Genomic DNA, 16,292 nt, shown 5'->3' on the forward strand with positions numbered 1-16,292 from the left:
TTGCATCATCTTTTGTTGGTTAGTGTTTGAGTACAACTGATAATGGTTTACGATATTGCGTCTCCACGTCGTAAAAGACTCGAGGGTCATGCGCGTCAGGAGTCTGATGGGAAGAAAATAATCTGAGTTAGTCTTTAGTTTAGCAAAGTTAAATTTATTTTGTTGTGACTGATATGGTTTCGTACAGGGCAGTCAAGAGACTGAAAGATAGACACCGCCAGCCACACGGAGTCTTCACCAGCGAGTCGTTCTCTGTTCCTGCCACGTACACGCCTCCCGAGGCGTCGGATCTTAACCTGAAGATGCAGGCATTCCCTTCTCTTCCACCTGCGGTAGTGTGGCACAGACGTTCACTCCAAGGACATGCTGCAACCCCGGAGGACGATGATGTCTTCAGTATTGCTCTGCCGGCCGAGGCTGGCCAAGGATCCACCAGGTGGCTGTATTCCTCCATCCACCGCCCACCCTCCAATACCGCTCATGCCCGCCCTCAGAACATGAACCGCCCACTGTCACCACCTTGTCACTCAAACACTCGTCTCAGCCCTTCAGTTCGAATAGGATCTACAATGCCCTCTTCAACAAAGCCTCGAACGCACTCCACAGTGAGCAGTACCAACAGGTAAACATCATATCTATCTATCTATCTGTCTGTCTATCTATCTATCTATCTATCTATCTATCTATCTATCTATCTATCTATCTCTCTCTCTCTCTCTCTCTCTCTCTCTCTCTCTCTCTCTCTCTCTCTCTCTCTCTCTCTCTCTCTCTCTCTCTCTCTCTCTCTCTCTCTCTCTCCTTTTCAAAAACACATTCTTCCTTTCTTCAACATATGCTGCATCTCTCCATGTGCTTGACACATCCTTCGGAAAAGAAAAATGCAAATTAAAGATTTATCGAAAAGTCGTGTAAGTACGCAAATAAAAAGACACTTCTTGGACCCTCGCTCGATCCCCACATTAGTCTTAAAAATTAATTTGAAGCAGAAAAAACAAAACCAAACCTGTGATAACACAACAGTGGCGGAGCCCACCAGGCGTATCATTAGCTTACCTTAACAATATGGACGAACAGTACCCATGTCCAGGTAGTCGTCTTAATGTGTCTCTTCTCGCGGAAGAGTCTGTAGTCAATCACACGGCTCTTTGAAGACTAACACATCAACCCACTCTTGCCCACTCAGGCACATGAACGTCAAAACACGCACGCCCATACACCCACACACGCCCACTCCAGGGCACAAACACACACACACGCACACGCACACGCACACGCACACACACACACACACACACGCCAGGTGAATCGGAGTTGCTAGTGACTTACTGTTGGTGCTCGGCAGGGTACGGAGGAGTGGCTGGGTCTTGAGTCTGGCGGCCATGTTGCCCTGCGCTGTTATATTCTGCTCTATGGCTCTGCTGAAGTGGCGGGAGTACGCCTCCTTCCCCGTCTACACCAGGTGAGGTCCTGGAGATACAAAGTGAAGTCTTCTTCACCAGGTCAGGTTCTAGTTGTACTAAATGAAGTCCTGTGGTCACCAGGTGAGGTTCAAGATAAGGTTCGACCTGCAAGAAGAGGTTCACTTCTTGCAGGTCGGCGTTCAATCCCTCGATGGCCCAAACGGTTAGGTACTGTTCCTATCCTCCGTCCTCAATTCCCTAGCACCTTGTCCTCATATCCCTTCCAAGTGCTATATCGTCATACTAAGAACATAAGAATATAGGTAACTGCAGAAGGCCTATTGGCCCATACGAGGCAGCTCCTATTTATAACCACCCAATACCGGCTTAGCGGGTTCCTCCTCAGCATTACCTTACCTCTGCAATTCCTCACATAGTTTAAGGAAGTTACGTAATGTATATATATAATGTATATAAATGTATATAATGTATATAAATGCCGATGTATATATATTTTAATTCATAAATTATCAATAAAATACAAAGTTCCCTTTGTTTCAGCTACAAGACCCACTACCTGGAGGAGGTGATCTTCCCCGGGGTGACCTTCTGCGTGTGGCCGCCCTTCAACCCCAGGCGCCTCGCCGACCTGGGTGTTGGCTACAACTTCTCCCACCACTGCCAGCGCCTCTACGAAGGCCTCAACTTCAAGACCAAGTAATAATTAATCTCTATAATGTGATGTTATACCAGGAAACGTCTGTGTTCGGATTTCCCGCGATTTTAATGGCTGTGTCAGAGGTTGTTTATCAAACTCGTCCTCTCAGTATGTCGCGATTTTAAGATGTCGCAATCGACTTGAGAATGGTCCAGGACGGACCGAAACGTCGTCGTCCCTTCAACTTCTAGTGTGTGGTCTGGTCAACAATCGCGATTTTAACTTAGTCGATCAATATGTTAAAATGCGGCTTATTAGGAAGTCTTATAGAATTATAATATTGACGTTTTCTACGATCGACGTCGATAGGTTTGGTGGGTTGCTTGGGTTCGTACGTGAGACAAAGAAGTATTTTTACGGAGTGGCAAATCGAGAGAACATTCTGAGTTATCAACGCACTTTAACGGGCTATTCATGCCCGTGCCACCTCTTGGGTAGCTTAATCTTCATCACTCATCAACGAACTAGTTAACAAGAGCATAAAAGCCGTTTGGTACTGTTGACAGGTGAGTGTGTGTGTGTGTGTGGAGGGGGGGGGGCTCTGTTTGGGAAACAATACTGGGAATTATAGCCGTGAGGACAATTGATGCAGGCGATGTGTCACAATAACGCGGCTGAACAATGTTGACCAGACCACGCACTAGAAGGTGAAGGGATGACGACGTTTCGGTCCGTCCTGGACCATTCTCAAGTCGAATCGACTTGAGAATGGTCCAGGACGGACCGAAACGTCGTCGTCCCTTCACCTTCTAGTGTGTGGTCTGGTCAATAAAAATTGATGCAGGTTAAGGGCTGGTGGTCAGGGCACCACAACACCGTCCCTTCTCCTGTCACCTGTGACCCAACCACTTGGGCTGGACGGTAGAGCGACGGTCTCGCTTTATGCAGGTCGGCGTTCAATCCCCGACCGTCCCTATGTGGTTGGGCACCATTCCCTTCCCCCCGTCCCATCCCAAATCCTTATCCTGACCCCTTCCAAGAGCTATATAGTCGTAACGGCTTGGCGCTTTCTCCTGGCCAAGCCGACGCCTTTCCTTCCCCTTCTCCTGCCACCTGTGGTAACTTGCATCATCTCATCCTTGTATGGTCGGCTTCTCAAAGGTGCTAAGGTTTGAGTGGCTTTTGTAGAGCAGTGGTTAAGGTCTTTTATTGGGGTGTCGGTCAACGTGGCGTCGGTTTATGGGGGGTCAAAGTGGCGTCTGTTTATGGGGGTGTCGGTCAACGTGGCGTCGGTTTATGGAGGTGTCGGTTTATGGGGGTGTCGGTCAACGAGGCGTCTGTTTATGGGGGTGTCGGTCAACGAGGCGTCTATTTATGGGGTGTCGGTCAACGAGGCGTCGGTTTAGGGGGGTGTCGGTCAACATGGCTTCGGTTTATGGGGGTGTCGGTCAACGAGGCGTCGGTTTATGGAGGTGTCGGTCAACGTGGCGTCGGTTTATGGGGGGTGTCGGTTAACGTAGCGTCTGTTTATGGGGTGTCTGTCAACGAGGAGTCGGTTTATGTGGTGTCGGTCAACGTGGCGTCGGTTTATGGGGGGGTCGGTCAATGGTGTGTCGGTCTAAGTTTTTCTGTCGCTCATATGTCTCGACTGTTCACAACTGCACCCGATCGACACCACATTACAGAACGCGTGTATTACAACTACAGAAACAACGACGTCTGAGCGCTACATACAACATGTTCGGTCTTTCGACATAATTCAATATATTCAGAGTTTGACCCCAGCAGGGAGACAGCGAGGTGCCGTGTTACAGCCCTCAAACTCCAACCCACGCTCACCTCTAACTCTATTTCTCCTATGTACATCAGAAAAATGTATATAAATGTATATGTATATATATTATATATATATACCCTGTATATCTCTGGTATCTATGTTAAACCCTTTTAAGACAATCGTAATTATCATCTGTAGACGCACGCGATCAATCATAAACGCACGCGATCAATCATAGACGCACGCGATCAATCATAGACGCACGCGATCAATCATAGACGCAAGCGATCAATCATCAATCGTAGCCGCCCGCGATCAACAGGTAAACACTGATCAATTCCGCCTATGATATGTAAGTGTTTGAGAAGGAAGGCACTTGTCTAACATTATTCATTTTGCGTTTGTATAAATATATAGTCCTGCAGTTCTGTAAATTAGGTTATTATATATACTTTAATTATAATAATTCCATTATTATTAGTGACATTTATATATACACCGGGGTATACCCCGCGCCTAGGTGTATATACACTGACTGCTTAGTTTACTTGTGGTGTATCTTTAGGACTAAAGTAAACTTGAGATTGGCCAGTAAACTATTACGGTTGATAGGCTTCAAACCTCACACCAAACCAATAATGATAGTGACTGGCTAGTAATTTGACTTTAGTCTTAAATCAATTAATAATTTGCGTGAAATGGTGTAAATTAAACTAAGACTAAATTTACAAACCAAGAATATTTTATGACTAAGATTAAATTTATGACCAAGAATAAATTTATAAAACCAAGAATATTTAGTGAGTAATTCTATGATTGACTGACTGACTTGTCCTTCTCCCTCCTCCGCGGTGACTGGCAGGTGTGACTGGGTTCAGGTGTTCAAGGAACTCTTGAAGGAGCTCCCAGGAGCGTGGACACAGGACCTGGGCCACATATGGCAGGAAGGAGCCTGGAGACCACAGGACCTCTTCACCTCCTTCACGGTCTGCACCACCACCAGCAGGAGGAGCAGTTCCCTCCTTATCTTCGCCGCTTCCATGTTTGCTCTCCGTGTCTCTTCTCCTCCGCCCCCTTCCCAATCTGGGATATTTTGTTTCCCAGTCAGTTTGCCTATGATTGCAATCTCCCAGTATTAGCATCTTTGCTCTCAGTCTAAAGGGATAATTCACTCACGTTTTGAATGATATTTATGCATGTTCTGTTTGTACTCTTGTCTGGGTTTTTCTGTGGTTCTCCGTGGGGTTGTTAATCACAGAATCACAGACACAACCCACTTTTTTCCTGTCGCTGATATGATTTCTCTGAAATAGTTCGCATTATTCGTGTGTGTGTGTGTGTGTGTGTGTGTGTGTGTGTGTGTGTGTGTGTGTGTGTGTGTGTGTGTGTGTGTGTGTGTGTGTGTGTGTGAGTGAAGTATAACATTACACTGGACTCGTGCAGCTGGGGAGGAAGACGTACAACGTGGTCGAGGCCGACTTGGACAGCCCCGAGCTACCCCTCCAGACCTCCCTCTCCACCCTCAACCGGTGCTTCACCTTCACCACGCCCACCCGCCTCGTCCAACCTCACACCTATCTCAACCTCCAGCTCACGGTGGGTGCCTCTCTACCCCCTCTCTGAGGTGGGTAGAATTCTACCCACCTCAAGACTCCGCTCCAATATAGAAGCATCAAGAAATATGGACCAATAGGCTTTCTACAATCACTTCCATTTCAATACCCATTGTTTCGTGTTTTGTCTTGTGTTGATGAAATTAATACCCTATTAATGCCACCTCACCCCATCCACCTCACTCAAATGTAGATATAAACAATATATATATATATATATATATATATATATATATATATATATATATATATATATATATATATATATATATATATATATATATATATATATATATAAATAACACTTCCCCATATGAAAGAATCGATCCACGGACCTATAGATGCCAGGTCCCAGCGTTAACCACTAGACCAATTCCTTGCGAGTTTATGCAAGTGTATGGATATACTCAAGACACGAGTTTTCTCTAGTAAATATGTTTGATAGAAAATGAGTGTTTGATCAGGGACCATTTCTTCTGGTGTCGTCGGGGGAGGTGGTTATGAGGTAGAAAACCTGCCCTAATTCCCTCCCTTTCGACTCTGTGAGGGTGGTCTAGTGGTTAACGCTGGGGTCTGGCATCTGCAGGTCCATGGTTCGATTCTCTTATATGGGGAAGTGTTCTGTTTGTTAAAAATTCCTTGCGAGTTTATGCAAGTGCACAGTTTTATATGACCGTTATGAGAAGCGTTTCGGCAAATCTGTTAATATGTTCAAAGGCAGAGGTGAAGAGAATGTAAGTTATCTGCAGCAACCTAAGATGTAACCAAAGAGGATGAGGTTAAGTAAGGTGTCACATGGTGACAGATAGGCCAATAGGCCTTCTTTAGCTTTCTTAATTCTCATGTGGTTATGATGGGTGGAGCAATATGGTGGACATGCCGCAGTGGTCTTGAGGCTGGTAGCATGTTCCCGAGTGTGAACTGTCTGTTATTAACTGGTAGAAAGTGTTCAACATGTAGTGCCTTGCCTATGTCTAATCTTCCATTCTCGAATCTTATATTGTCGTCTCTTCTGACTCCTGTTAGCAGGCTTAGGATTTTTCTCTTCCCATAGCTCATGTTAAACCTTACCTTAATAGTTTTCCTTGGCACCCCAACCCGATAATGGGTTTACAACCAGATCTAGTGCTAGATGAACCGGCACAAACTGTTCAGGACTGGTGCCAGTTCAACCCTCTCTGACCCAGGTTCGAACCCAGGGATTCCATGCGAAATCTTGGGTTATAAGCTCATCAAAGCAAGAGACTCAATAAAATGTGTTAATTTACGGAAGGGCTTGATTTTTTTTAGCTCATCTTTCGTTGTGGAGACTTAAGCATACATGTATGTGTTCATGCAAGTGTTTTTCTCCAGAAACTGAGTCGCCAGTTTAACGTGGGGCTACAGCGGTGCGGGGACGCAAAGTACTTCTGGAAGCGTGATCAAATGTTCCTGCCTAACAGCGTTCACGACTTTTGGAAATGCTACCTTGACTACTTCAAGATGTTCGTTGTCGTCCACCCGCCGCACGAGGCTCCCGTCCTCCTGGACCCTATGACCACTACTGAGGTTAGTGTCTCACCTCACAACACACGGGGAGGGTGATGGGTTGCTGGAGCTGTCCTAGTTATCATGGGTATACACAGACCTTCCACGGTTAAGATGAAAGTGCAATATAAGAGTACGTCATCTGAAGATCGTTGCTTATTAATACAAATGTCGAAAAAAGTCTTCAAAGATTCGTGATATCTAAGACAGTGCCCAGCTACACCAAGGAAACCATTGACATTAAGTGAGAAGGCAGCTCTTGAGTACGTTACTTGCGTGCTGCTTCTCTACGCTGATAATTAAGCTGACTTAGGCACGGAATTTTATCGTTACATATTTCTACGAGACAATATTAAAGCGATGCAATGGGATCGAACTCACGTCGCTGGCCTTCCATTACCACATTATTTCCTCACAGCAACATCACGATTTTGTTATTTCATCGTCTGTTACATAGCATAGCGACAGATAACCTATCTACACAGCGATCCTATACCATAGATAAACACATTGATCTAAAAAAATATGTCAATAAAAATAATCCACCACTATCATTTACTTGTTAGTGATAAAACAAACAAATTCTTCCTAGTTTGCTTGCTAGAAATGTTTGTGCCACGGTTCTATCCGGCCGTAGGTGATGGTGGCGGCTAACAACGTGAAGACGAGAATCGAGGTGTCGTTGGACGTGTACGACCGTCTGAGTTCCGGCGAGACGCCGTGCGTGCAGGAGGAGGAGGCGGCGTCGTCGCAAGACGCTTGTGTCCAGCGGTGTGTGGCCGACGCGGCCGTCAGCCAGCGAGGGTGTCGTCTGCCCTACGCTGCTTGGTCTGCAGCCCCGCTCTGCTCCAGGTCTGTCATGATGACACCCTCACCCTTGTGTGTGTGTGTGTGTGTGTGTGTGTGTGTGTGTGTGTGTGTGTGTGTGTGTGTGTGCGCGCGCACTTTATTGTGCACTCCGTTCTTATCTTGTGAGAGGTAGTTTATTGTGTATCCCATACTCATCCTGTGAGAGGTAGTTTATTGTGCACCCCATACTCATCCTGTGAGAGGTAGTTTATTGTGCACCCCATACTCATCCTGTGAGAGGTAGTTTATTGTGTATCCCATACTCATCCTGTGAGAGGTAGTTTATTGTGCACCCCATACTCATCCTGTGAGAGGTAGTTTATTGTGTATCCCATACTCATCCTGTGAGAGGTAGTTTATTGTGCACCCCATACTCATCCTGTGAGAGGTAGTTTATTGTGCACCCCATACTCATCCTGTGAGAGGTAGTTTATTGTGCACCCAGTGAGACGGATTCTTCAATGTTTTCATAGCATCTTTAATAGAGGTGCGGCCCATATTTTCTCCGAGCCAGCTATTACCTATTTTTTTTGCTAAATCTAAACTAATCCATTTTATTTTTTTTCCTAAATCTAAACTAATCCATTTTGAATATATTGTTTTCGAGGTAAATTTCGGGTGATGCTTTTTTGCACTCTATTAACATTCTCCCAGTTCAGCTCTTTCATCAACTTCCACACCTCAGTCATATTTTCCCCTTTTCCTTACTCTACGTGTTAAGGAAGGATTCTAACTACAGGGATTAAATTAGATATCATTCTCTCAATAATTTGCAGAACATGCAAATATTGAATGAAAATGGGTTTATATTCTCTAATTTGGTGTTGAAAACTGTCCTGCACATATCTGGCGGAGCCTCACAAGTTGAAGGATCGAAGCCTTGTGAAAGGAAATAAAGAGCAATAATCGAAAATCTTATCGTCTGTGTGTATGCAGGGAGGAGTACATGGCGTTCCCCAAGTTCGACCCCTCGGCGATAGACTCCCTGAGCAACCGCTCGCATGCCTGGGCCGCCTGCCTGGCCGCCTGCCCGGAGACCTGCCGGGTCCTGCGCTACACCACTTCTGACACCATCGCTTCCAAGAGCAACATCGAAGTCGCCTTCGCCAGACCACTGTACAACGAGGTGAGGATGCTGCAATCGGTTCTGCTTTTCCGCAAACAAATTGAATTCACTGATGTGTACATGGGGTAGAAGGAAGGAATTATCAGTGGGAAAGCGCCAAGCCATTACGACTATATAGATACATGGTGTAGATATAGCTATTCAATGAGTTTAAATTATCGTTTTTGTGTTGGGCTTAAGGCCTGTCAAGCTCTGGAGGGTTATTAAGGCCACCACAATACCTCAGTATCCAACCAACAAGTGTACTTTAGTTTTGAACATTGCGCAGAACTAAATAAAAGTGACATAGTCCAGAACTAAAGAAAAGTGTATGTACACTGATAAACATGTCACACATCACAGTGTATATATATATATGATTTATACATGTAAACGATATACTGCAGTGCTTGAATCACATAGAGTAACTAGTGACCGTGGGATCACTAGTTACACTATCTACTGAACTAAATAAAGTAACTGATTATACGAGCTAATGGCTACTGTTAATTTCTATATAAATAAATTACATGCTCGATGTAAAGATATATATCTTGCAGAATTTGTCAAGAGACCACAAGAATCTAAATCTTATCTCAGCGGTTGTTATCAGCTTTATCACTCAAGATATTAAGATGCCTCAGACGCTCCTTCGCCTCTCACACAACACCTTCCTCTCTTACCTTAATACCTACCAGGAGGATGATGGGCCTCGAGGTGTCTGTTCCACAACTTTTCCTGTGTTCTGGATGATGATGAGCCTCGTGGTGTCTGTTCCACAACTTTTCCTGTGTTCTGGATGATGATGGGCCTCGAGGTGTCTGTTCCACAACTTTTCCTGTGTCCTGGAGGATGATGGGCCTCGTGGTGTCTGTTCCACAACTTTTCCTGTGTCCTGGATGATGATGGGCCTCGAGGTGTCTGTTCCACAACTTTTCCTGTGTTCTGGATGATGATGAGCCTCGTGGTGTCTGTTCCACAACTTTTCCTGTGTTCTGGATGATGATGGGCCTCGAGGTGTCTGTTCCACAACTTTTCCTGTGTTCTGGATGATGATGGGCCTCGAGGTGTCTGTTCCACAACTTTTCCTGTGTTCTGGAGGATGATGGGCCTCGTGGTGTCTGTTCCACAACTTTTCCTGTGTTCTGGAGGATGATGGGCCTCGTGGTGTCTGTTCCACAACTTTTCCTGTGTCCTGGAGGATGATGGGCCTCGAGGTGTCTGTTCCACAACTTTTCCTGTGTCCTGGAGGATGATGGGCCTCGTGGTGTCTGTTCCACAACTTTTCCTGTGTCCTGGAGGATGATGGGCCTCGTGGTGTCTGTTCCACAACTTTTCCTGTGTCCTGGAGGATGATGGGCCTCGTGGTGTCTGTTCCACAACTTTTCCTGTGTTCTGGAGGAAGATGGGCCTCGTGGTGTCTGTTCCATATGAAGGATGATGGGCCTCATGGTGTCTGTTCCATAATCTTTCCTGTATTGCCACCTACATACCCCCCCCCCCCTCTATTCTAATTTAAGTAACCATGGTATGTTTCGGCAGGTCTACTTTTGCATTAAATACATTATCGTGGACTAAATAATGTATATTTTCGCAGTAATTTCATTTACTATCTTGATGCAAAATGGTATTTATTTGCATTTTGGACTTCTTTGGTGTTGGGTTAAAGGCCTATAAACCTTTGGAGGGTTATTAAGGCCACCACAATTGCTTCCTGACCAATCAGCAAGTATACCTTAGTCCTGAACATAGTCCAGGACTAAAGTATACTCACAGAGTATACACACACCGAGGAGTTGAATAAAGCGTTCGATGTATGTATCCGTGTTCAATAAAGAGCAAGTAAAAATCCTAGAAAACAATTAAGGTGTTGCAAGTACTGTTAAACACCGTAACACACACATCTGAAGGAAGAGAACTGACGACGTTTCGGTCCGTCCTGGACCAATAGCGAGTCGTGTAATGCCATCAAATTTTCAGCTAAATTATTGTGACATTGCAAGTATACTTTCAAAGTTTCCGACTAGAAAAATGACAAGATGGCCGTAAAGTTAATAATTTTTTCTTTAAAGTTCGGGGTCGCATTCAGGTCAGAAACTTATAAATTGAAGATATATTCGGGTCATAGAGACCGAGACCACAAAAATAAATATGTTGATAGTGAACTTTGATCTCCGCTGCTTTTTTTCGGGTGAATTTGACGTATTGTGTTTTGTTTCTTTCGTGCAGATCTCAGAGTCGTGGTCGTACAGCAGTGTCCAGCTGGTGTCCGACGTGGCGTCCGTCGCCTCCCTCTTCCTCGGCGTTTCCTTCTACCAGATCCTCACCTGTTGCCTCCACCAACGTCGGAGCGACGACGTCACCGCTCGCTAGCACCTCTAACGCTGGCACCACCACCAACGCTAGCACCACCAACGCTACCACCAATAACGCTGGCACCACCGCCAACGCTACCACCAATAACGCTGGCACCACCACCAACGCTAGCACCACCAACGCTACCACCAATAACGCTGGCACCACCGCCAACGCTACCACCAATAACGCTGGCACCACCACCAACGCTAGCACCACCAACGCTAGCACCAATAACGCTGGCACCACCACCAACGCTACCACCAATAACGCTAAACAGACACAGAATATATCTTCGTGTTCAACATTGCCTGGATGATACGGAGACAATTCTAGTCATCAAAATCTGCTTGGCTGACACGAATACTGAGAGATGTGCTGGGAGTGTTGCCTATGTGCTAGGATTTTGTCGTTGTTTAAGGCAGTTTCTAGATTTATTGTGTTTTATTGGGGGAGGGGGGGGGGGTATAAATTAGAATTGTCAGTGTTTTACAAGCAGCTGATGTTGGATGTATTGTAGTGCTGGTAGTAGAATAAATACATTGAGATTCCGGCAATGTCGTATTGCAGTGACTGGATATATTATAGCATTGGGAGTGCTACAGATGGAGGCAACATATTAACACAAATATATTGATAAGATTACCACTGCCAGCTTTGTGACAGTAAAGGTCATCACTATTGCCCGCCTGTGTTTTAGACTTCAAGAGTAATGGGGGCAAGCCGCCAGCTTTCTGTTACCGCCGAATTAGATACAAAATGCCTCTCTGACTTTGTTTTTTTTAACCAAACCAGAGGCCAGAGTATCAACCCTTCAGAGGTTGATATAGGCATTATGCCCATCAACATCTGAAGGGTTATTAAGGCAACAGCAACAACTTACTGACCAATCAGCAGTATACTTTAGTCCTGAACATAGTCCAGGACATAGTTAGGGTAAGCTCTCATTGTATATACACAGAGACGCTGGGTATACACCTTTTTGTGTATATCCCTGTGTCCTCAGGTAAATTCAGGGCACGTGCGAGCGTGAGATACATCTTCATGAATAACTAGGCCACATAACCTAGCAAGTTAAACAATATGTGATGTATAGTGAGCTATGTCGGGGCTGTGTGGGGATGACTCTTATAAGGAAAGAACGGTTCTGTACACAGTTTTCATTAGCAGGTATGATAATTTACCTGAATTTACTTGAGCACCATTTCTGCTCTAGTGGTGACTTGTTAAAGGTCCCTCTATTTGTCCTAAATATTTTATAGAGTTGGATTTTAAAATTCAGCAGTGTTATGGTATTTACGGCTTAGGCGGGTAGGCGGTTCCATGGGGGTTATAACCCTATGTAAAATAAGCATCTCCTGTTTTCTGTATTGCATTGTGGCTTGTGGTTTCTTGATAAGCAAGAGGGTTGTTACTCATTGCAAAAGGTTATCTACGAAGGACAGGCGAAGTCCAGGAGCTGATGCCCGTCCTACAAGCACATGTTCAATCACCTGTCAATAGGAATCGTTATAAATTAGTACAGTACAGTCGGGTTCGTTCTCGAATCAACCCGTTCTTCAACTAGCACGTCGCATTTTGACGTATACTTTACCTAAGGCTAAAAACTATCTTACAGAAGAATGGTAGCGGCTCGCGAAAATGACAATGTCCCGTTTTCTGTTCCTAGGTCCTCTGGTAGGTTAGGATAAGGCATTTAATTACGATGTTTTTTTTAACGTTGGGAACGCTCGCGAGAACGAGCTGCTCGACTCACAAACAAGAGTTCAGAGTTCGAATCCCGGTTGGGATAGAAATATTTGGGCTCGTTTCGTATCGCCTAATGTTCCTGTTCACCTAGCAGTAAAAGGGTACCCAAGAGATAGTCAGGTTGTTGTGGGGTTGCACTCTGGGAAGGATCAGTAATTACACCCTGGAGGAGGGGGGGGGAAGGGAACCTCGATATAAGCCTAACATATACAGTATGTATAAACTGTCTGCCTGTCCCCCGACACAATGAATTATTAATACATATTAAATAAAGTTTTTTCAAATGATTGAGTTAATCATTCAAAAATCTTTATGAATGTTCCGTTTTCTCACAAACCTTTACTACAGAAAATGGCAACAAAGCCCGTCTGTATTATTGTTAACTTCAACATAATGCGACAGAATAACTCCAGGTATATTGTTAACAGTTTTTACGAAGGTTACGAATGTGGTTAAGAAGAGGCTACTCTTTAAAAAGAGGCCAAAACGATATATTTACTGGATGCAATACGAAATTTGAGGATCAAAAGATTAAATGGATTTATTTAACGATAATTATTTATGACGATTTGGTGAAATGTGAACAGTTTTGATCTATTTGTAAGGAAGTAAATTTGGCAACGCTCCAAACGACAATGATTTTAGTTTATGTTCGCACACATTGCACGAGTGAAAGTATTTACACACAGACTCACGCACGCACACATCTTGTACCGATTAGGTACATGCAGATTATCTTAATGATTGCCTTAGTTACATCTTCAGTAACCATCCCCCACCACCATCTTCACTTCACAAGGCTTAATTCATCATGGCTTACTTCCCCATGGCTTGCCCAACCACTTGGATTGGAATGTAGAGCGTCAGTCTTGCTTCTTGCAGGTCGGCGTTCAATTCCCGACCGTCCCAGTGGTTGGGCACCATTTCTTCCCTCCGTCCCACCACAAATCCTTATCCTGATCCTCTCCAAATGCTTTATAATAATGGCTTAATGCTTTCTCCTGATTATTACCACATCTTCCCATGGTTTATTTTACCATGGCTTACTTCCTCATAGTTTGCTTCCACATGGCTTATTTCCCCATGGTTTGCTTCCCTATGGTTTCCTCCACATGGCTTATTTCCCCCTTGACTTACTTCCCCTTGGCTTACTTTCATACTGAGGATTGGGAGGTTTTGTTGGTTAGATAAAGACCTGGACATACACGTTTAACACTGTCGTGGTACAGTTGACTAAGGCGCGTCTGGGAACACCCTGCGCATAGGTTCGAACACTCATTAAGGCTCCTGTGGATTTGTTCTTTGATATATCACGTTAATCTAATTTCTCTGTATATTGAAGTAGGAGCGTCAGAGGTACTGGTTGACAGAACTCGAGTGTATGGGGGGGAATTGTGTGAAACCTCTGTTAGGCTTCAGCGGAGGCTTCGGGACCCTAGTGGGTGCAGTAGTATTCTAGGTCTCTAGGTTGCAATTCTTTTCACCATGTCGTGGTACAATTGACTAGAGTGCGTTTGGGAACTCTCAGCGCATAGGTTCGAACCCTCATCAAGGCTCCTGTGTTCAACCGAGCTAATTCTTGTGAAACAGTATTAAATCTGAAATATGTAATATATGCTAATATAACTCCAGAAATATTATATGCTAAGAATATATCTGTCTCATTAGTCTAGTCTGGACTCGGATTCACCAAGCAGTTAAGTCTCCACTTACGGAACCTGTACAACGTTTCTCAATCCGTGTCCCTCACATTTCATTTATTCAAAAGTTTTGAGTTCCGAAGAGCTACGAGGTTGTTTGGAACGATAATTGCCATGGATTAGGAAGTTCCAAACTCGTTAAGTGTTTAATAAATACAGACTAAGCCGCCATGATCGAGGCAAGATGTAAAGATGACGTAGAGGCACACGTTAATGCGGGATGATTCCTTGCTTAGCTCACTACACATAAAATAAAATAATTTTAATTTTACATGAGAAGAACCGCCAGACATAACTTACAGTCACACACCAAACGAACGGAATAGAATTACAATCAAAAGGGCTCTATATAGGCAACTTAGTAACCCTGCTATATATAAATGACTGAATACGAATGATATGTATAGGCATCAGTAAGTAAAATATTCTGCCTTAAACCCGTAGATTTGTTGACATATGTTTGTACTATCCCTGTGGTGTTGAATAATGAAAGAGAGATTTACAAAGGTTTCCAATCTCGATGGTTGGAAACAAATGTTGTTTGTTACCAGTTAAATAAACAAATGTTATTAGTTTTTGAGGAAGGTTTAATTGTTGCTTTTTCCAGTTCTCTTTCTGACACTCAGTTTCATGACGTCACTAACAGTGCCAATACCAGAACAAAATTCTGGAGTTACCTTTGCTCTTATTTTATTGATCATGGCATGTATTATAATATGTCACGTAATATTTTATGTCATATATTATATAATATCATGTATTACATTTTGACATGTGATCAAAATGTGAGCATATCATATATGGCCTGCGTATAAATATCGACTTGAGAATGGTCCAGGACGGACCGAAACGTCGTCGTCCCTTCACCTTCTAGTGTGTGGTCTGGTCAACATTCTTAAGCCACGTTATTGTGACTCATCGCCTGCATAAATAATGTAACCTTTAATATGTGCCTGACAATGCATAAACAATAAAGCTCTATTAAAGATCATATAATTTCTTAACAAATAAAGATCACCACCAGAAATAATCGACAAATATGGAAACAATATGAGTCTCGACATAGCTGAAGTACTTCACATCAAGGAACCCCGTCCAATTATGTACAGCTATCTTACACCTAAGTCCTATCATATCTACAGCCCCAGTTGGCCAATTAGAATTTAGAGCAAGATTACCCAGTCCCCTTAACAGGATAACTCCTCACTCCTCATCACACCCGCATGGAATATATACTGAGGTTTCTCCCCATTAGTATTCACATTTTCCTCTGCCCCTGAAGATGCTAAGGTGCACTTAAGAGAAATGAGTACTTTAGCCCTAAGCATCAGATTGATTAAAAGTGCAGAATGAATTTTGGAGACACGTTTTTAACATCTTTCGAAAGTAAAGAACATAAGAATATGGAGTAGCTTCGTTCTATAATCATTGATCTAACTTTTCCAACCATACGAATATATATATATATATATATATATATATATATATATATATATATATATATATATATATATATATATATATATATATATATATATATATATATGTATATATATATA

The 16,292-nt window shown here is 43.7% G+C and overlaps 1 protein-coding gene across 1 annotated transcript; it reads left to right on the forward strand.

The window, feature by feature from the left end:
* Positions 1–1,062: 1,062 nt before the first annotated feature.
* LOC138367749 (uncharacterized) lies at positions 1,063–13,548 on the forward strand. The gene is made up of 8 exons (XM_069329697.1): positions 1,063–1,121; positions 1,343–1,459; positions 1,962–2,117; positions 4,698–4,821; positions 6,802–6,996; positions 7,613–7,827; positions 8,761–8,950; positions 11,159–13,548. The coding sequence occupies exons 1-8, from the start codon at positions 1,063–1,065 to the stop codon at positions 11,300–11,302; spliced, it is 1,200 nt and encodes a 399-aa protein (XP_069185798.1). The 3' UTR covers positions 11,303–13,548.
* The last annotated feature ends 2,744 nt before the right edge of the window (positions 13,549–16,292 follow it).

Source organism: Procambarus clarkii, chromosome 23 (assembly GCF_040958095.1).
Source record: "Procambarus clarkii isolate CNS0578487 chromosome 23, FALCON_Pclarkii_2.0, whole genome shotgun sequence".
In the NCBI taxonomy this organism is placed as follows: Eukaryota; Metazoa; Arthropoda; class Malacostraca; order Decapoda; family Cambaridae; genus Procambarus; species Procambarus clarkii.

Coding starts and splice junctions, on each gene's coding strand:
- LOC138367749 (XM_069329697.1), top strand. CDS start 1,063: ATGGACGAACAGTACCCATGTCCAGGTAGTCGTCTTAATGTGTCTCTT. Junction 1,122..1,342: donor GTGTCTCTTCTCGCGGAAGA/GTCTGTAGTCAA, acceptor GGTGCTCGGCAG/GGTACGGAGGAGTGGCTGGG. Junction 7,828..8,760: donor GCAGCCCCGCTCTGCTCCAG/GTCTGTCATGAT, acceptor GTGTGTATGCAG/GGAGGAGTACATGGCGTTCC.